General features: G+C 40.7%; 1 protein-coding gene across 2 annotated transcripts in view; it reads left to right on the forward strand.

The window, feature by feature from the left end:
- LOC126484032 (uncharacterized) overlaps window positions 1-22,943 on the forward strand; it is a 144,207-nt gene that overhangs the window by 95,245 nt on the left and 26,019 nt on the right. For both annotated transcript variants that reach the window (XM_050107364.1, XM_050107363.1), the window contains exons 14-15: window positions 14,326-14,462; window positions 22,089-22,142. In XM_050107364.1, the coding sequence (XP_049963321.1) occupies window positions 14,326-14,462; window positions 22,089-22,142 (191 nt within the window). The remainder of the gene's footprint in view (window positions 1-14,325; window positions 14,463-22,088; window positions 22,143-22,943) is intronic.

The following is a 22,943-nucleotide window of genomic DNA, read 5'->3' on the forward strand; positions in this document are numbered from 1 at the left end:
TGGTATCCTCTGTACTTTTTACTCGTGGGGTTTCCGTGGGCGCCTGCCCTGTTTTCTCCGGGCGTTTTCACAAGACTGAGTTTTCAAGGTATGTGTGGCTTCTGCCTTGTCGGACACTTTCATCCAGGGAAATGGTGTGCCTCAGGGTTCCATCCTGAGTGTTGTCCTCTTTGCTATCGCCATTAACCCTATAATGGCCTGTCTCCCATCGGGCATCTCTGGCTCCCTTTTTGTCGACAATTTTGACATCTATTGCAGTTCTCCATGTATCTTCTGCACTGTCTTGATCATCTTTACTCCTGGAGCATCAACAGTGGCTTTCGCATTTCCACTGACAAAAACGTCTGTTTGAATTTCTGGTGGTGCAAATGGTTTCTCCCACCATCTCTACAGCTTGGGCCTGTTGCTCTTCCTTTCATTGAAACTACGAAATTTCTGGGGCTTCTGCGAAGGGTAAAAAGAACGAAGTAAGAGGAGTTGGTAAAACTACTCAATTTGTTCTTATTCATGGACCTACTTTATTTTGTGGTGCGAGGTTAAATTTTTCTTTAATGAAAGTTTCTTCCTCTTCCAGTTTGGGTAACGGATGGATAACTGTAGCTTTCATTGCTTGTAACAATGCAGGAAGAGCTGGTTTGGAATCCTTTGAAACTCGCGAAATCTTAGCTTACTGTACTATTCCTGTTTCTGAGATTATTATTGCTAGTGAGGGTTCCTACCTTTTACCGCACGGGAGTTTGTCTTTGTCTTGTCGTAGACGTTGTAAGATAAATTCTGATTGTAGCATTCACTTATGGGTGAAGGCTAGTGGTCCTTCTTCTTTGGAAGATTGTCACATTGTGGGTGATTGCACTTTGTATAATCATTGAAGGAAGTTGTGAATGTGTCTTACCTTGCAGCCCGCTGTACACAGTCCCTCAGTCCCCTACGTGTCCTCAATGGTACTTCCTGTGGTGCCGATTGAACAACCGTCCTCTGTTTGTACCAGTCTCTTGTCCATTCTAAACTCAGCTATGGGTGCTTTGTTTATGTGCCTGCACGCCCATCCCTCTTATGCTGACTCAACACTATCCACCATTGTGACATCCAGTTTGGCCACGAGCGCCTTTTACACCAGCCTGATTGAGTGTCTGTATGCTGAAGCTGCTGAACTACCACTGTCCTACCGCTGTGACATTCTCCTCAGCACGTATGCATGCCATTTTTCTGCCATGCGTGGCCACCCATCCTATGCCTCCTTCTTTGATGATTTGTTTGATTGTCAGTATGGGGCTCGTCCTTCTTCTCTGTTACCTCCCGGAATCCACTTTCGGTACTTGATACAGCAGTTTAACTTCGCACTACCTGCAGCTTTCCCGATGGGTGTGAACCCTTCGCCACCTTGGCTTCGTGAAACGGCCCATGTTAACCTTGGCCTTCATTCACTTCCTAAGAACACGACTCTATCTTCGGTCTATCACCTACAGTTTCACAACCTTCGTATGGATCTTCGCAATTCTACCTTTGTATAGACTGATTGCTCTCAGACTGACTGTGGGGTCACCGGTCACCGTGCCTTTGTCATTGGCACCCGTGTCTTTAGATATCAGCTTCCAGCACATTCCTCAGTATTTACAGCCAAGCTTTTTACCTTGTATTAGGCCACAGAGTACATCTGACAACACAGCCTTTTTAATTGTGTCCTCTGCTCAGACTCATTCAGTGCCCTTCACAGTCCCTGTGCGCTGTACACTGCCCATCCCTTAGGTGGAGCGGGTCCAGGAAAACTGTCAACTGCTCACTCGTGGTGGAGCCACTGTGATGTTTCTGTGAGTTCCTGGTCATGTCGGTCTGCCAGGAAACGAGACTGCTGACGCTGCTCCCAAAGCTGCAGTCCTCGTACCTCAGCCCACAAGTACCTATATTTCCTCCAGTGATCTCTGTGTTGCCGTCTGTCAAGAGGTGGTGTCCGTTTGGCATCGCCAATGGTCCTCCCTTCACGGGAATAAGCTCCGGCTTATTAAGCCTCTCCCAGCAGTTTGGACGACCTCCTCTCGGCCCTCCCACTGGGAGTGGTGTCTTTTGTAGCCCTTCTTCCATGTGCCTGTTTTCAGCTGTCTTCTATATGTCAGTTGGGATTGATGTAAAGTCGTTTTTTAACTCCTCTCTGTCTTCTACGGTTTTGACTTGGAGGCATATGACTCCAGTTGTTTTTGTGCCCTAAAACAAAACAAAAATAATTATTACCATCTCCATATAATATTCTCTACTTTATTAGTTAGTATAATTTACGCAGTTTCATCCACTGTTATTCTAATGGCATTATGACATAATAGAAGAATGTACAATCATCCTTATATTATAGGCTGTTGGTATTCAATAGCCTTCTAAATTTATTATGTTTGAATCACTGAAAAACAGAACTTCAGATAAATGAGTAAACAGAAATGTGATGATTCTGTAATAAGGTAACTTTGAGCTGTTTCTAGAAAGGGATCATTTTATGCAGCTCTAAATACGAGAAAATTTTTTGTAAATACTTAAGTCAGGCCGAGTATATATATCCTTTGCCATTTGAAAAGCATGCCAGGCTTACCGGTTGCTAAAATGAACACACAAAGAAATTCCAGAGAAGTTCAGTTTGTGATTATTTTTAAGCACATAAACATTGCCATACATGGATTATGTTACAACAGTATACCATAAATGGGTTGTAGTGTGAACACTGATATTTTATAGTAGTAAATGGAATAGCTATATGGACATTTTAAGTGTGTGTGTTTGCAGATATAGGGTATTTTTGTTAAATTATTGTATATAATAACAATCAAATACGAGGAAATGTTGTGTCCTAGTGAGTGTCTCCATCTTTTGCAGTTTTCACCTCCACATTTGTAGCAACAATGAATGTTTTTGAGAAGTTGCCCAGTGAACAGATGGGAGAGGAGATGACATGGTAGACACAGCTTTGAGTGGGAAAGGCAGACAGGGAAAGAATGGGGTGGGTAAGCATTGACAGGCAGGACATACGGCTCTCAACCATGGTAAAAATTACAAAAGTGATGAGTGGAATGAGGTAAGGTGATTATCCCCAATGTCATTATAAGATATAAATTGGGTAGAAATTGGCAGTAGAGTGGAAGGGAGGGGGCAGGCTGAAGATGTTGTCTAGCAGCAGTTTAGGGATTGAGGGAACCAAGGGTGTGCATGACAGACTGATCCCACCTGCACAGTTCAGAAGAACCAGTACTGGAGAGGAGGATCAAAATAGCATGGATGCTGTTAAAGCCATTGGTTTGGTGGTGTGCGAGATCTGGGTAGTTGAGAATTTACTTACAAGGGAACCTCCCCATCGCACCTCCCTCAGATTTAGTTATAAGTTGGCACAGTGGCTAGGCCTTGAAAAACTGAACACAGATCAATCGAGAAAACAGGAAGAAGTGTGGAACTATGAAAAAAATAAGCAAAATATACAAACTGAGTAGTCCATGTGCAAGATAGGCAACATCAAGGATAGTGTTCGCTCAGGAGCGCCGTGGTTAGCGTGGTCAGCTGCGGAATGAGAGGTCCTTGGTTCAAGTCTTCCCTCGAGTGGAAAGTTTAATTTTTTTATTTTCAGACAATTATCAAAGTTCAGGCACTCTCACATAATCAACTTCGCTCTCCAAAATTCCAGGATATGTTCAGATTTGCTTGGACATATGCAGGATTTGATGGTCTACACACGGAAAAATTTGAAAACGTTAAAAACAAATGTTTTGACAGAGCACAGGGAAAACTGTGCGACTGTGAAACTGTTGCATTCATTTGTTGCCGTTTATGTGACAAACTCTTATGTTTTCATCACTTTTTTGGGAGTGATTATCACATCCACAAGAAAACCTAAATCAGGCAAGATAGAAGAATCTTTTTACCCATTCGCCAAGTGTACAAGTTAGGTGGGTCGACAACATATTCCTGTCATGTGACGCACATGCCGTCACCAGTTTCATATAGAATATATCAGGCGTGTTTTCCTGTGGAGGAATCGGTTGACCTATGACCTTGCGATCAAATGTTTTCGGTTCCCATTGGTGAGGCACGTCCTTTCATCTACTAATCACACGGTGCGGTTGCAAAACATAGACACTAAGCTTATTACAGTGAACAGAGACATCAATGAATGAACGGACAGATCATAACTTTGCGAAAATAAAGAAAGTAAACTTTTCACTCGAGGGAAGACTTGAACCAAGGACCTCTTGTTCCGCAGCTGCTCACGCTAACTACGGGACCACGGCGCTCCTGAGCTCACACTATCCTTGATGTTGCCTGTCTTGGGCATGGACTACTCAGTTTGTCAATTTTGCTTATTTTTTTCATAGTTTCACACAACTTCTTCCTGTTTTCTCGATTGATTTGTGTTCAGTTTTTCAAGGTGTGCCAACTTATAACTAAATCTGAGGGGGGTGCGATGGGGAGGTTCCCTTGTTAACAACGGATAGGGACCTACAGCCATAATAGCCCTTGACTTTGCTTCCAGAACTTTATTGCCTCTTCCCAAACCTGCTTCACCTTGGCCTTTTCAGCTCAGCGTGCTACCTTCCTGGATGTGATGACCATCTTTCTGATGGCTCTATAAAAACCTCTGTCCATATAAAATGCCTCAACCACAAACTACTTCCGTTTTGATAACTGTTGTCTGTTCCATATAAAAATGTCCCTCCTCTACCACCTTTCCACCTGTGAGGTGCCGTGTCTACAGTGAGGAGTAGTAGTTCTCCAGACATTCAGATATCCTTGGAAAAGCAAAAATTTCCTGGCCAGGTGGTCCGGAACAACTTTCCTGTGGCATAACTAATACCTTCTCCACAGACGTAGTAATATTTTTTGAATGTCCTAGAACACAGAGTCTTATATGCTACATTTTGAATGACAATCTTTCAGATCATATTATTTGCATATGATTAGTAACATCTTGCTTAGGTGCCATGTAAATTTAGTGTTTGCTGAGACTTTTCAATCCTGTATCCATTAGACTTAAGACTGCTGTGGCTTCTCGGTAGTGTGGAAACAAACTGCCCTGGCAGACACAAAATGCACCTAAGTCTCAAAGTATGTGTACACCGTTCCTTAGACAGAACTGAACAATATTGGAACTGTGGTCACTGAGTGTAACTTTTTGTAAAAGTGCAAGTATATCAGATTCTGCCATGGGAGCAGAAATCATTCCAGTACCTGATTCAACTGTATCTGTTACTATGGTTGTTGCAGTTACTATTGTCAGAGCATCAAAAATTCTATATTGATGTCGCGACATTAAGCCTCAGGAGTCCTGTTGCCAATTTCTGTTGTATTTTGTGACAGGAATATTAATTGCAGTTTGTAGGTTCATAATTTTGATTTACATTACTGCAGGAAAAATGCTGTATTTAAGTGGTCGTGGCAGTGTCCAGAAACACTGGCTATTATATAAGAGTGTGATCTGGTAGGTCTGGTGAAAATGTAAGAAAAAATGTTTCATAAGTAACTCACCTTACTTTCCAACATAGTCTCCTTTGTAGGATATATGCTTGGTCCAGCATTCCTACAGCTTTTTCATCCCATTGGGGAAATAGATTCTGTCAAACCCTGCAAAATATTCATTGACTGCAACTATTGCTTCCTCATTTGATGAAAATTTCTTCCCTGCAAGTCAAAATTTCAGTTATGGAACAGGAGGAAGTCATGTGGGGCTCACTCTGGTGAATAGCATGGATGAGGAATGAGTTTGAAGCCCAATTCGTGAACTTTTGCTATTGTTATTGCTGATGTGTGGGATGGTGCCTTATCCTGGTGAAAGAGCACTTTTTTGCACACCAACCTTGGTCTCCTTTCAGGCAACACAAGTTTCAAATGATCCAGCAATGAAGCATAACAGGGTCCAGTTATGGTTCTGCCTCTTTCCAAATAATGTTTGAAGATTTTACCTTGAGAATCCCAAAAACAGTGGTCATCACCTACTCAGCTGGCAAAATGTGTCTTTGCCTTCTTTGGTGCACTTTCACCAGCCATTGTCCATTGTTTTGATTGCAGTTTTGACTCTGGTAAGTAATCATGGATCCAAGTGTCATCAGTGGTCACCAGTTGGCATAAAATGTCTTGTGGACTGTCATTAAGTGTTGCCTGACATTGTGTTGAAAAGTTGTGCCAGATGCACTCTTTGTTGACTGTGAGCAATCACAGCACCCGTCTCACACACATCTACTTCCTTGCCAAGTCTCGGTGCAGAATATTTTGCACTCACTCAGTTGGCATGCCTACAGTCTCAGCAATCTCATGGATTTTTATCAGCGGTCTTGTGTTACCAATTCATGGATTTTTTCAACGGTTTGCTATGTGGTGACCTCAATTTGGACAGTCAGTGCACGCTTCATCTTCGGCGCTTGTCCGACCATGTTTAAATTCATTAATCCAAAAATAAATGTTAACTGAATCTTCCATCATTTCTTGGTAGAACAACATTATAATAAATGAAAAGCACCAGTTTGCTTTTGTTCTACAGTATTACTTTTATTTTGTTAACCGGTTCTTGGCTTACAAGGCCATCTTCAGACATTTACTGAGTATTGTCATCAAAGAAGTTACAATGTTCGTAAGCAACATTGGAAGAAAAGTTACGTATCTAGATTGAAGCAAAGACGTGCAGTTAGGAACATCTTTGACAGTGTGGTGGTAATGCATTGATAAAGTAAAAAATTGGACTGTAAATAAATAAAAATGAAGGAGACAGGAAAAAACTTTGACACAAAATAGGAACAGCATGCCTACATAACAGTTTTTATTAATAAACAAAAATAATAAAATAAAATAAGTCCTTGACAAGGGTACTTCAGGAGGTATGAAACATGGAGAGTGATACACAAACCATTTAAAACAGTAATCAATTATCAATGTAAGTACAGAATACATAAGGAACTTAAGCAATATCAGTAAGATAAATAGAAATGCAGGAAAATGGACGAGTTTGAGGGAACACACAGTAAATGCAATCTTTGAGAGTGTGGCGGTACTGCACTTTTAAAAGGTTAAAAGGCTGAACAGTACACAAATACAAAAGGAGCAAACAGGAAAACATCAACATTATATTCAAAATTGTGGCTGTGTAACAGTTTGCATTAAATAAATGAATCATGTAAAATATAAACAATATTTGGCTTGTGTCTGTATATGTGTGGATGGATATGTGTGTGTGTGTGTGTGTGTGTGTGTGTGTGTGTGTGTGTGTGTGCGAGTGTATACCCGTCCTTTTTTCCCCCTAAGGTAAGTCTTTCCGCTCCCGGGATTGGAATGACTCCTTACCCTCTCCCTTAAAACCCACATCCTTTCGTCTTTCCCTCTCCTTCCTTCTTTCCTGATGAGGCAACAGTTTGTTGCGAAAGCTTGAATTTTGTGTGTATGTTTGTGTTTGTTTGTGTGTCTGTCGACCTGCCAGCACTTTCATTTGGTAAGTCGCATCATCTTTGTTTTTAGATATATTTTTCCTACGTGGAATGTTTCCCTCTATTATAACCATAAACAATATTTGATGAGACAACTACAAGAGGTATTAAACATGGACAGTAATACAGGTAACAGTTAAAAGAAAGCCTTAACAATTTAAACTACAGTCTATATGGAATACATAGACAACTGCAATAAAATAAAAGAACTTAATGAATACAGGAAAATGGGATTATGTAGGAAGAGACAGTGTGTGAAGTAATGAACAACAGAGATGATTATATGAAGTTTAGGAGAGGGGAAGTGTTGAACTGTGTCTGGTCATTTAGTATTAGATCTGAACTGAGGGCTAGATGTTTATTAATTTCCAGGCCTTCCAGCAGGTTGAGTTTATGGCCTTTGTTTGCTAAGTGAAGTACATGGGACTCTGGCTGGTAATTGTGATCCTCTCTCATTACATGCTCAGCAAATGCGGAGTCAGAATTCTGCAACCTCCAGCTGCGTTCATGTTCAGCCAGCTTAGTTGCTATGTCTCTGCCTTACTGACCAATGTAAAATTTGTCACTATCAGAACAGGTAATTGTGTATACCCCACTGTTAGCTAATAACTGGATCTTATCTTTGCTATTGAAAATACACTGGGCTGTCGTGTTCTAAACATAGTAGCAAAGCCTATACTTGTAGGGGCTTTTAGTGCTTTGGCTACAATCTGTGATACTTCTCCTAGATATGGTAGTGTACACCATTTCTTGCAGATAGTGGATGGGAAGCAAATGGGGCATAGAGGAGGGGTATAATTTTCCGTTTTTGTTTCCTATGCAAGGTGTGGTCATTAAGAACTGAACTGTAGCCATTGGCTGTGGCCATAAATTTTATTGTGTCTAACTTTGCTTTGAAATCATATCTGCACTTGGGTATAGATGTCAGAAAATGTACCATTGAGTGGAAATGTGGATGTTTATGAGCTATGGGGTGTTGTGATCAAGAAGGTATTACTGTTTCTATAGTTGTAGTTTTTCTATAAATTTTGAAATAATGTGTGTGTGTACTGATGTCAGTGATGAGATCTAAGAAATTTACGAATTTGTTGCCAATCTCCATTGTGAACTGAATATTTTTATGTTGACTGTTTTGGTTTTTCAAAAAATTTCTTGAGTTGTCTTGTAGTACCAGTCCACATACTCAGGTACAGAAAGCTGGCTTAAGCCAGAGATAAATTCTGCCGAAATTTTTACAAAGGTACAGATGGTGTTTAGAAAGGATAGAGTGCATGCAACCGGTGGTGGAGTGTTCGTCGCTGTTAGTAGTAGTTTATCCTGTAGTGAAGTAGAAGTGGATAGTTCCTGTGAATTATTGTGGGTGGAGGTTACACTAAACAACCGAACTAGGTTAATAATTGGCTCCTTTTACCGACCTCCCGACTCAGCAGCATTAGTGGCAGAACAACTGAGAGAAAATTTGGAATACATTTCACATAAATTTTCTCAGCATGTTACAGTCTTAGGTGGAGATTTCAATTTACCAGATATAGACTGGGACACTCAGATGTTTAGGACGGGTGGTAGGGACAGAGCATCGAGTGACATTATGCTGAGTGCACTATCCGAAAATTACCTCGAGCAATTAAACAGAGAACCGACTCGTGGAGATAACATCTTGGACCTACTGATAACAAACAGACCCGAACTTTTCGACTCTGTATGTACAGAACAGGGAATCAGTGATCATAAGGCCGTTGCAGCATCCCTGAATATGGAAGTTAATAGGAATATAAAAAAAGGGAGGAAGGTTTATCTGTTTAGCAAGAGTAATAGAAGGCAGATTTCAGACTACCTAACAGATCAAAACGAAAATTTCTGTTCCGACACTGACAATGTTGAGTGTTTATGGAAAAAGTTCAAGGCAATCGTAAAATGCGTTTTAGACAGGTACGTGCCGAGTAAAACTGTGAGGGACGGGAAAAACCCACCGTGGTACAACAACAAAGTTAGGAAACTACTGCAAAAGCAAAGAGAGCTCCACTCTAAGTTTAAACGCAGCCAAAACCTCTCAGACAAACAGAAGCTAAACGATGTCAAAGTTAGCGTAAGGAGGGCTATGCGTGAAGCGTTCAGTGAATTCGAAAGTAAAATTCTATGTACCGACTTGACAGAAAATCCTAGGAAGTTCTGGTCTTACGTTAAATCAGTAAGTGGCTCGAAACAGCATATCCAGACACTACGCGATGATGATGGCATTGAAACAGAGGATGACACGCGTAAAGCTGAAATACTAAACACCTTTTTCCAAAGCTGTTTCACAGAGGAAGACCGCACTGCAGTTCCTTCTCTAAATCCTCGCACAAACGAAAAAATGGCTGACATCGAAATAAGTGTCCAAGGAATAGAAAAGCAACTGGAATCACTCAATAGAGGAAAGTCCACTGGACCTGATGGAATACCAATTCGATTCTACACAGAGTACGCGAAAGAACTTGCCCCCCTTCTAACAGCCGTGTACCGCAAGTCTCTAGAGGAACGGAGGGTTCCAAATGATTGGAAAAGAGCACAGGTAGTCCCAGTCTTCAAGAAGGGTCGTCGAGCAGATGCGCAAAACTATAGACCTATATCTCTGACGTCGATCTCTTGTAGAATTTTAGAACATGTTTTTTGCTCGCGTATCATGTCATTTCTGGAAACCCAGAATCTACTATGTAGGAATCAACATGGATTCCGGAAACAGCGATCGTGTGAGACCCAACTCACTTTATTTGTTCATGAGACCCAGAAAATATTAGATACAGGCTCCCAGGTAGATGCTATTTTTCTTGACTTCCGGAAGGCGTTTGATACGGTTCCGCACTGTCGCCTGATAAACAAAGTAAGAGCCTACGGAATATCAGACCAGCTGTGTGGCTGGATTGAAGAGTTTTTAGCAAACAGAACACAGCATGTTGTTATCAATGGAGAGACGTCTACAGACGTTAAAGTAACCTCTGGCGTGCCACAGGGGAGTGTTATGGGACCATTGCTTTTCCCAATATATATAAATGACCTAGTAGATAGTGTCGGAAGTTCCATGCGGCTTTTTGCGGATGATGCTGTAGTATACAGAGAAGTTGCAGCATTAGAAAATTGTAGCGAAATGCAGGAAGATCTGCAGCGGATAGGCACTTGGTGCAGGGAGTGGCAACTGACCCTTAACATAGACAAATGTAATGTACTGCGAATACATAGAAAGAAGGATCCTTTATTGTATGATTATATGATAGCGGAACAAACACTGGTAGCAGTTACTTCTGTAAAATATCTGGGAGTATGCGTGCGGAACGATTTGAAGTGGAATGATCATATAAAATTAATTGTTGGTAAGGCGGGTACCAGGTTGAGATTCATTGGGAGAGTGCTTAGAAAATGTAGTCCATCAACAAAGGAGGTGGCTTACAAAACACTCGTTCGACCTATACTTGAGTATTGCTCATCAGTGTGGGATCCATACCAGATCGGTCTGACGGAGGAGATAGAGAAGATCCAAAGAAGAGCGGCGCGTTTCGTCACAGGGTTATTTGGTAACCGTGATAGCGTTACGGAGATGTTTAATAAACTCAAGTGGCAGACTCTGCAAGAGAGGCGCTCTGCATCGCGGTGCAGCTTGCTCGCCAGGTTTCGAGAGGGTGCGTTTCTGGATGAGGTATCGAATATATTGCTTCCCCCTACTTATACCTCCCGAGGAGATCACGAATGTAAAATTAGAGAGATTAGAGCGCGCACGAAGGCTTTCAGACAGTCGTTCTTCCCGCGAACCATACGCGACTGGAACAGGAAAGGGAGGTAATGACAGTGGCACGTAAAGTGCCCTCCGCCACACACCGTTGGGTGGCTTGCGGAGTATCAATGTAGATGTAGATGTAGATGTAGATGTAGACATCATCCGCATATCTAAACCAGCATTTGATATTTGCACTCAAAGTTTTTTTTTTAAAAACTGGTGCTTGTATTACTGTCCATGTTTAATACCTCTTGTAGTTGTCTCATCAAATATTGTTTATATTTTACTTGGTTCATTTATTTAATGCAAACTGTTACATAGCCACAGTTTTGAATACAATTTTAATGTTTTCCTGTTTGCTCCTTTTGTATTTGTGTATTGTTCAGCCTTTTTTACCTTTTAAAAGCGCAGTACCACCACATTCTCAAAGATTGCATTTACTGTATGTGTGGTGTCACCGCCAGACACCACACTTGCTAGGTGGTAGCCTTTAAATCGGCCGCGGTCCATTAGTATACGCCGGACCCGCGTGTCGCCACTGTCAGTAATTGCAGACCGAGCACCACCACACAGCAGGTCTAGAGAGACATACTAGCACTCGCCCCAGTTGTACAGCCGACGTTCATAGCAATGGTTCACTGATAAATACGCTCTCATTTGCCGAGACGATAGTTAGCATAGCCTTCAGCTACATTTGCTACGACCTAGCAAGGCGCCGTATTCAATTGATAATTAATATTATGAAGCATGTACCGTAATGAGAGATGTTCTACAATTGTGGATTAAAGTTAAGTATTACATCATCAACGTACTTTATTTGCAATTCTCAAGATATTGTCCTGTTCCAGACCTCACGCCAGTCGGCGTGTAATTAAACGCGTGCATTTCGGCCTCCTCTAAAAACACAGTGTTGGCTCTTCTGCCAACACTACAGTATGTTCCCTCAAAAACCTCCATTTTCCTGCATTTCTATTTATCTTATTGATATTGCTTAAGTTGCTTATGTATTCTGTAGTTACATTGATAATTATTTCTTCTTTTAATTGGTTTGTGTATCACTCTCCATGTTTTACACCTCCTGGAGTAGCCTTGTCAAGGACTTATTTTATTTTATTACTTTTGTTTATTAATAGAAACTGTTATGTAGATGTGCTGTTCCTTTATATTAAAGTTTTTTCGTGTCTACTCCATTTCTATTTATTTTCTGTTCAATTTTTTACTTTTTCAATGCATTACCACCACACTGTCAAAGATGTTACTTACTGTATGTCTTTGCTTCAATCTAGACATGTAACTTCTCTTCCGATGTTGTTTACGAACATTGTAACTTCTTTGATGACAATACTCAGTAAATGTCTGAAGATGGCCTTGTAGGTCGAAAACCGGTTAACACAATAAAATTAGAACAATAGCAAACTGGTGCTTTTCATTTATATATTAAAAAAAAAAAAGTTCTTCAATGATGGTGCAGAGTCTGTGTGAACTTCATCCAATTTTGTTTTATTTGAGCGACTGTGCAACCCTTCCATAAAAATGTTTAATAGCAGCCCAAAACTCGGTTTTCTCCATTTTCAATCACAGTTGACGCACTGACCATTTCGGACAACAGTCAACAATGAACTGTATGCTGTACATTGTTGATATGATCCTTGGTGTAATTAAGGTTACCAACCATATAGGCACAACAGAAATGCCACATTCTTTCATGGAAATTTACCAGTCTTGCCAAACCAACCTTGTAAGAGAGTAGAATGTCTAAACATTTAGCTAAATATAATTCCCAAAATACAGTCCTTATTTGACTACCACTGATAGTGGCATCTGGTACCTGTTCGGAAGTGTGGCAATATCCTTTGTTACTGTAGGTGTGTGTGCTAGTGGTTGACACTATGAGCATAAGGAAGACAGTATGTCGTAAGCAGCAAGGTGCTGTGACTTGATCTGCAAGCTATCTTGAATGATAAGACCTGCTGACTGAGCTCTGTGTGGCTTGTCTAGCTTGATTTTGCTGAATGTGTTGCAGCAGGAAGTGGTACACAAAGATAATGTATGAAGATTGAGTGCTTTTCATGTGCAATTAGAGTCTTGAACCAGTGGTGCCAGCTTCATAAACAGGGATGTGATCTCATCATAAAGAGCAGCACTTTTGTTGGTAGCTTCTGGCATTACCACCACCGACAGCATTTTGATATCAGTTCTTATTAGTTTGATTCTGTTATTCCTTACTTTGTAGGATATCAGGTACAGTACACTGTGGTACATTCAGTTTACTGTTGATGCTTTGTAAATATGAACGCAACAATTTTCCTCAAGAGTATTTCTAGCTGATGTTTCTTGGTTTTCTCTTTCCTGTATCCATGTGGCTTAAAAACTAAAGAGAAGCACATAATCTCTGTACTGCATGGCAAAAATATAAATGTCCAGCACAAAATGTGAAAGTACCTGGAAAGGTGGTATGTAGTGGCAACCAGCAGCATTGGTAAGAAACTTGCCACTCCAGAAAGGAAGATTTCTCCATTAAAATTCCATAACATGTTGTTAAATGTTCACACTGAATTTATTACTGAGAAGAACGAAGCTTAATGTTATACCAGTGTTAAGTGCTTCAGTGAGAGAATACTATTTTGATTACTGAGTACAGAGGAGTAATTGGCCAAGTACTTGCTGAAGGAACTGTCCGATTATTGTCCAGAAGATATTTAAGAAACTAACAGAAAACTATAATCAGAGTGGCCCATTTGGTATTAGAACCCAGCTCCTCCTTCATATCTAACTGGAGCCGTAGTCAGTGCACCACATCATTAATTGGATTAATGTATTAATTGTTTTTAGGTTTATAGTAGGCTGTTTTCTCCAGTTTTAAGAAAAACAGAGCTATAAATATTCTCTCTCTCTCTCTCTCTCTCTCTCTCTCTCTCTCTCTCTCTCTCTCTCTCTCTCTCTGTGTGTGTGTGTGTGTGTGTGTGTGTGTGTGTGTATACATCTACATACTCCTGATTAGTCAATAGAATGGTAATTACCTAATTGTGAAAACTCCACTTCACACCTGTTGTACAATGAATGTATTCATGATTATCTTTTTGATGGTATTTGCTTTCTTTATATTGTTGTATGACTAATGCAGCTGTCATATGTCAGGTTACAGATAGTGCTGGAGATCATCCGCGATGTAGTGTTTTCCTGCCCTCAGGCAGATGTTGTAGCTGCCATTATTGCTTTACTTGCAAACACATCACAGCATATCTTCTTGATGGACAACCTATGCCATGGCAGTTGTAAGTAAAAACAGTTGAAGTGATTTCTTAAAATATTATTATGAAAGTCATGATTGCAAACATTCAGATTATGTTTCACAATGTTGCTGTTACAATACTTATAGAACCTAAAGGAAATAAATAACATTGTTTGAAGTTAACGCGTTTTTATATTCTCATCAGTTTTTTTATATATTTAGATGCATGGGGACTGTTAAAGGAAAAAAATGCACAAGCCTTTGGAGAAAGTTAAATTGTTGTTGTTGTTGTTGTTGTTGTTGTTGTGGTCTACAGTCCAGAGACTGGTTTGATGCAGCTCTCCATGCTACTCTATCCTGTGCAAGCTGCTTCATCTCCCAGTACCTACTGCAACCTACATCCTTCTGAATCTGCTTTAAATAACAAACCTTATTTCTTGTTTTCATCTCCCTTAAGTCAAAACCCTCATCCAATATTGGGAGATGGGCAACGGCATGAAGCAGGGGATTGCCTGTAGGAGCGAGGTACAATGGGGACTGTGTGTGCCAGGGACTGCTGTGAAGACATATGCATTAGAAACCTGGGTTATGAAAGGAAGAGAGAAAAGCAAAGTGCAAGCTAGTGAGATGAAATTCTTGAGAAACAGTATTGAAGTGACAAAGATAGACAGGTTAAGAAATGAGAGGATCAGAGAGTTAATGAAGGTGGAACCATAACAGGAGGAGATAGAGAAATCAAAGCTGAGATGGGAGGATACACGAGATGAAACTGGAAGGAAAGAGACCAAGAGGAAGACAAAGAGACAGACGGCTGAAAGGAGTAGAGGAATGTGTCCAGAAGAAAGAAGAAGACTGGGCCAAGGTGAAGACGGAGAGATGGTGGCAAGACAGAAGACAAGGGAGAGGCCTATGTTCCACACAGACCCAGCTAGAGGCTGTAAACTGTACAAGATGATGATTTCTTGTTTTGGTAATGCACACACACACACACACACACACACACACACACACACACACACACACACGCTCTCTCTCTCTCTCTCTCTCTCTCTCTCTCTCTCTCTGACCACTCCCCCAAAATACACTAGCATTAGCAGTACACATTCCTAAATTCTTCTGAGTAGTAGAAATAGTTGGCTGAATTCCTCACTCCTTTTTGTGCCACACTAAGTTTGAGCGATGAAGAGTATAAATCATTTCTCATTTTATTGTTCACTGCAAATTTCATTAGAGAGTACGTGTGCTGTGGGAGTATCAGTATGCTCTTGAAACAACTGTCTGCAAGACATTCTAGAGTTCACACCAGATATTTTCCTTATTAACACACTTCTTTGCAACAAACACTTTTTCCCACAATGATGAGTTACCCCAGAATATGATGCCATGAGTCAATCATTAATGACTGAGATATTAAGAAATTTTGTAACATTTAACTTATTGTTTAGGTTCTTATTAACATAAACACCTAAGAATTTAGAATATTTTGTTTCAGTTATTGACTTCACCTCATGCATTATTTCTAATGGTGTCAGTTTGAAAATACTTGTTAAAAGAATCCTGACTGCAATTTACTTTTCAAGAATTGTTAAACACAATTAGAGTGACCTTATATTACAGTATCACAGAATATAATAGGTTTCCAGAAATTTGGGTGCAACAGATGGTATCTTCCACTGTAGTAACATTCATAAATTGACATGAAGTATCATTTATGATTAATGAGCAATGGACATTATGTTGGGGAATGAGAAAACAGTAACAACATTAGGGAGTAGTATGGTATGCAGTAACCATAGTTATGATTTTGACATTTCACAGTTATCATAATAGTAATTCATTATGATACCCACTGCTGAATAAAATAATACTCCGAACTTTTGCTTCCGTTAGAGTCTTATACTGCATGCATCCTTGTTGACACAGCAAGGTTTCTGATGCCACCTGTCCATTTTCCATTAAACCCATTATCTGGGTCTTTTTGTGTCTCACAGAACCCAGCATTCCTACTGTTTCCAACTCCCAATGTACATAGTGTGCTTTTGGTACTTGTACCACATGGTCTCATGTACAGTCTTGTTACACCATATGACTGACATTTTTTGTCTTGATGTAGGAGATCTGCAGTGTTTCAGCATGATACTGGTTTATTCTCCATTTACAGGTTCTCTGACTCTGCTCCCTTGTAGGCCTCATTACTGTATAGCAGTAATCAATTTGCAGACAAACTCCTTCTGTCTGGCAGGGAAGCACCTGAAGAAGATTGACAAGAAATTCAATGCTCAGGAGGGCGTACTGGATATTGTGCACTCTTTCTGGAATGGCAGAATACTTTTGTTTCGCATGCCTGTGGTAGAGTAGATTCCCAGTGTTGACACCTGCATGAATGTGTAGGGGACAAGATTGAACTTCTTATTCAGCAACCTTGTAATGTGCCATTTGTCTACATGGAAAATGGATTCTCATGTAACAACTATTATTTTGGCTTTTCCTATCTTAATCATACTACAAATGAAGGTAGTTTGCCACCAGATATATTTCCCTCTATAGGTAAAGCATCAGTGATGTTTCCTCAGACATTACACTGATCATCCAGAACATTATGACCATTGATCTGCTATCGATATAACCCATCCAGCCAGTAGCAGCATCACCTGGCAAGGAATAACTGCTAGGCATACATATGCACAGTGCATGTAGTATCAGTGAGCATGCTGTCCGTGTGTAGAATGGGGAAGGCACATGATCCATCTGAATTTGACCGAAGGCAGATTTTGATGGCTTGGAGGCTTGGCATGAGCATTTCAGAAACTGCATGACATGTCGGGTGTTCAAGGAGTGCTCTGGTGAGTGTGTCAGACTTTAATGCTGGGCAGAGTACAAGTGTGTCTGAACACACAAAGCCCATAACACTCCTAACGACAGGCCTCTGCAGCCAATGACCTATGCATGTGCCAAAGTTAACACAATGACACTGACAACTACAACTGAAATGGGCTCTTGACCATTGGCACTGGACTTTGGTGCAGTAGCAGAGCTTAGCATTGTTTGGTATACTCCAATACCTTCATCATGCCGACGGGAGGGGTATGAATCCATCATCTGCCAGGTGAACAGCTCCTGGACACCTGTGCTGGGGGATGGAGACAAGCTGGCTCCATTATGCTCTGGGGAACATTCATATGGGCTTCCATGGGTCCAATGGAGCTCATGCAAGACACAGGATGGCCAAGGAGTATCATACAGTGGTTGTAGACCACGTACATGCCTTCATGACAATAATGTTTCGTGACATCAGTGACCTTTTTAAACAACATAATGCGCCATGTCACAAAGCCACGAGTGTGCTGGAGTGGTTTGGGAGAGAGAGTGGCAATTTCCAATTCATGTGCTGGTCCCCCAACTCGCCAGATCTAAACCCAATTGAACACATTTGGGATGTGGTTGAACAAACATGGTGTCAGAGCTCGTTGCCCCCCGCCCACAATTTATGCATATTTGTGACTTGAATGTGCAGATGTGATGTCAGCTCCTTCCAGTGACCTTACGGGACCTCATTGCTTCCATGTCTCAGCGCATGACCACTGTTAACTGTGTCAAAGATGGACATACTATCTGTTAAGTAGGTGGTTATAATCAACTGGCTCATCAGTACACATGAGCATGCGCACACACACGTACAGCAGGGATTCATTGTTAGCAAAACTCTTGAAAAGTGCTTAGCCATTTACCTCAAATTTTTATCTGGATACTTCCCGCTAACACCAACCTATCAGAACTCCGGAAATGGGAACTTGCCCTTCAATATATCCTCTCTTCCTGTTACCCAACAGGCCTCAACCTCCGCTAATTTCAAGTTGCCGCTACTCATACCTCACCTGTCATTCAACAACATATTTGCCTCTGTACTTCCTCCCCGACTGACATCTCTGCCCAAATTCTTTGCCTTTACATATATCTGCTTGTGTCTGTATGCATGGGGATGGATATGTGTGTGTGTATGAGTGTATACCTGTCCCTTTTTCCCCCTAAGGTAAATCTTTCCGCTCCCGGGATTGGAATGGCTCCTTACCCTCTCCCTTAAAACCCATATCCTTTCGTCTTTCCCTCTCCTTCCCTCTTTCCTGATGAAGCAACCGTGGGTTGCGAAAGCTTGAATTTTGTGTGTTTGTTTGTGTTTGTTAGTGTCTCTATCAACATACCAACTTTTTCGTTTGGTAAGTTACGTCATCTTTGTTTTTAGATATATTTTTCCCACGTGGACTGTTTCTCTCTATTACAAAAAGGTACGGCCAAACTTTCAGGAAACATTCCTCACACACATAGAAAGAAAATATGTTATGTGGACATGTGTCCGGAAACGCTTACTTTCCATGTTAGAGCTCATTTTATTACTACTCTTCAAATCACATTAATCATGGAATGGAAACACACAGCAACAGAACGAACAGCGTGACTTCAAACACTTTGTTACAGGAAATGTTCAAAATGTCCTCCGTTAGCGAGGATACATGCATCCACCCTCCGTCACGCTGATGCAGCCCTGGAGAATGGCGTATTGTATCACAGCCGTCCACAATAAGAGCACGAAGAGTCTCTACATTTGGTACCGGGGTTGCGTAGACAAGAGCTTTCAAATGCCCCCATAAATGAAAGTCAAGAGGGTTGAGGTCAGGAGAGCGTGGAGGCCATGGAATTGGTCCACCTCTACCAATCCATCGGTCACTGAATTTGTTGTTGAGAAGTGTACAAACACTTCGACTGAAATGTGCAGGAGCTCCATCGTGTATGAACCACATGTTGTGTCGTACTTGTAAAGGCACATGTTCTAGCAGCACAGGTAGAGTATCCCGTATGAAATCATGATAACGTGCACCATTGAGCATAGGTGGAAGAACATGGGGCCCAATCAAGACATCACCGACAATGCCTGCCCAAACATTCACAGAAAATCTGTGTTGATGACGTGATTGCACAATTGCGCGCGGATTCTCGTCAGCCCACACATGTTGATTGTGAAAATTTACAATTTGATCATGTTGGAATGAAGCCTCATCCGTAAAGAGAACATTCGCACTGAAATGAGGATTGACACATTGTTGGATGAACGATTCGCAGAAGTGTACCCGTGGAGGCCAGTCAGCTGCTGATAGTGCCTGCACATGCTGTACATGGTACGGAAACAACTGGTTCTCTCATAGCACTCTCCATACAGTGACGTGATCAAAGTTACCTTGTACAGCAGCAACTTCTCTGGCGCTGACATTCGGGTTATCGTCAACTGCACGAAGAATTGCCTCGTCCATTGCAGGTGTCCTCGTCGTTCTAGGCCTTCCCCAGTCGCGAGTCATAGGCTGGAATGTTCCGTGCTCCCTAAGACGCCGATCAATTGCTTCGAACATCTTCCTGTCGGCACACCTTCGTTCTGGAAATCTGTCTCGATACAAACGTACCGCGCCACAGCTATTGCCCCGTGCTAATCCATACATCAAATGGGCATCTGCCAACTCCGCATTTGTAAACATTGCACTGACTGCAAAACCACATTCGTGATGAACACTAACCTGTTGATGCTACATACTGATGTGCTTGATGCTTAGAGCAATTAGTCGCATGTCAACACAAGCACCAAAGTCAACATTACCTTCCTTCAATTGGGCCAACTGGCGGTGAATCGAGGAAGTACAGTACATACTGATGAAACTAAAATGTGCTCTAACATGGAAATTAAGCGTTTCTGGACACATGTCCACATAACATCTTTTCTTTTATTTGTGTGTGAGGAATGTTTCCTGAAATTTTGGCTGTACCTTTTTGTAACACCCTGTATATATGACAGAGGGAAACATTCCATGTGGGAAAAATATATATAAAAAACAAAGATGCTGTGACTTGCCAAACGAGAAAGTGCTGGTAGATAGACACAATAAAAAAAAAAGAAAAAAGAAAAACATACAAATTTCAAGCTTGCTTCATCAGGAAAGAGGGAAGGAGAGGGAAAGACGAAAGGATGTGGGTTTTAAGGGAGAGAGTAAGGAGTAATTCCAATCCCGGGAGCGGAAAGACTTACCTTAGGGGGGAAAAAGGGCAGATATACACAGGTGTCTGTATATGTGCAGATGGACATGTGTGTGTGTGCGAGTGTATACCTGTCCTTTTTTTCCCCCTAAGGTAAATCTTTCCGCTCCCGGGGTTGGAATGACTCCTTACCCTCTCCCTTAAAACCCACATCCTTTCGTCTTTCCCTCTCCTTCCCCCTTTCCTGATGAAGCAACCTTGGGTTGTGAAAGCTTGAAATTTGTGTGTGTGTATTTGTGTGTTTTTATTGTGTCTATGTACCAGCGCTTTCTTGTTTGGTAAGTCACAGCATCTTTGTTTTATAGGTTTTTGTTGAAAGAGGGAAAATGTTCTGTTCTTCTGTGAAAATATATTGTTTCGTTAACATTTTCACAGTTAGTTTTAACTATGATAGCTGGGTGTTGGAACCATTAAATAATTTTTTTTCTCTCAAATATAGTCTACCCCTTTATACATAAATTTTATATAATAATTTTGTACACAACACTGTGCTTTTTGTTTTAACAGGAACTAGGAAAGTAGTTTTTATGGCGTATTGGTATACGGTTAGAATACTACTATGAAATCTGAATGGTCCAAAATGTTGTACTCCCAATTGTTCACATGTAAAAACTATGCAAAGTATTGTCATTGAAGCTAATATCCTCACAGATCCACCAGCTGGAGATGTCTCTCTCTCTCTCTCTCTCTCTCTCTCTCTCTCTCTCTCTCTCTCTCTCTCTCTCATGTCCAGTATATCAATGATACTATCCATTTTCCCATTCGGTTTAAGTGACTTTATCTCCCAATCAAGTCTTAGTTTGAAATACCAATAAACAAGCGTCAAGGTCAGAGAGAGTGTGAAAGAGGATATTTTTTTTTGGGGGGGGGGGGGTGTACTTAGAGAGTGTAAAGGATGAGATGGACAGAGAGAAAGGGAGGATTGGGGCAGGGGGGGGGGGAGGTATATCGACAGAGAGAAGGGGCAGGAGGACGTGGTGATGGAAAAAGACAAGGGGGAGAGGACAGGGATAGAGAGAGGGGATAGTAAGAGATTAGGCCTATATCCAATTTGCATACATGTTTAGTTTTGTTTAAGATGTAATATGTATATGTTACTTATATCAATTACAACTCATTTTTACGACTTTGGTGATAGTTGATTTATCATTTGTCGAAAATTAATAACAACATACTAGAGATGGACAGGTTATTGTGTGTTGACATTCAAAGTAAAAACTCATCGAGTAATTTTCTTCATTCAACTTTTTAGTGAAGAAGACACTAGAATGTCACCATAACTTGCTGGAGGAAGCAGCTGTGACTTTTATATCTAAGGAATACTGTGTGTGTGTGTGTGTGTGTGTGTGTGTGTGTGTGTGTGTATGTATGAGAAAGAGAGAGAGAGAGAGAGAGAGAGAGAGAGAGAGAGAGAGAGAGAGAGAGAGAGAGATCTTACTTCATCTGTGTTAGATTTACTCCAGCACACAGTATTTATATACGTTTGTGTTTAATGTATTTCATTAGTTAAAAGGTTACATTTTTAATTTCTGGTTATGTCAATACTCCAAAATCAATTTGAAATGCTCATACTGGCTGTTTTCTTTCCATGCAGTAACCAACACACTAGTTGACCGTCAAGTGAATGAAGTCGTATATTTCTCAAGAGGTAAGATTTACGCATTCCTTATGTACGCTAAGTGAAGTGAGAATCAAGATTTAGTTTTCCATATTTTTCCACAGCACCAAAAAAGTAATTTGTGTAATATATCCATCACAATTAGATTTATAAAAAAGATTCTGAACTGTAATCTGTCACAAAATACATGTCAAACAATACAGATTTAGTGTACAAAAATATTCGATGTTACTGTTGTGGAGTCAAGTTAAGTGCTGCAGCTGTTAATTGCAGATCTCACCATTGATCTTGTAAGGCAGGCTTGAAACATCATCTGATCACTTCTACATTGTTAAAATTATATAAATGAAAACAAGAATGATTTTCAACTAAGTGACCATGATCAATTCCTGACACTGGTTTGCAACAATTTCATTTTTCCAAAGAGTGTTTGATGCAACTGTACATGCTAGTCACTTGCGTAGAAGTTTCTTGATCTCTGCATAAGTACTGCATTCACTTTAACATGAATGTTTTTATTGGTAGTACTCAGTCATCAGTCACAGTATTTCATTTACCTGCTTAAGTAGAATGTTTTTCAGAGTGAAGGACTAATTAGTCACTTTTTGGGCATTACATCTGCTTCAGCTAATCACTTAGCACTAAATGAATTGAATGACAGTGCTGCAAGTGCTATTAAAAATTGTGAGATGAAATAAAAATAAATATATTATTACTACTACTTCTCGTACTACTGATACTACTACTGCTATTGTTTTTTGTTGTATTAATTTGACTACAAAATGTTTGTTTTCTGCATTGATGAAAACTTCCATATTTTCACTTACACTT

This window comes from Schistocerca serialis, chromosome 6 (genome assembly GCF_023864345.2).
Source record: "Schistocerca serialis cubense isolate TAMUIC-IGC-003099 chromosome 6, iqSchSeri2.2, whole genome shotgun sequence".
In the NCBI taxonomy this organism is placed as follows: Eukaryota; Metazoa; Arthropoda; class Insecta; order Orthoptera; family Acrididae; genus Schistocerca; species Schistocerca serialis.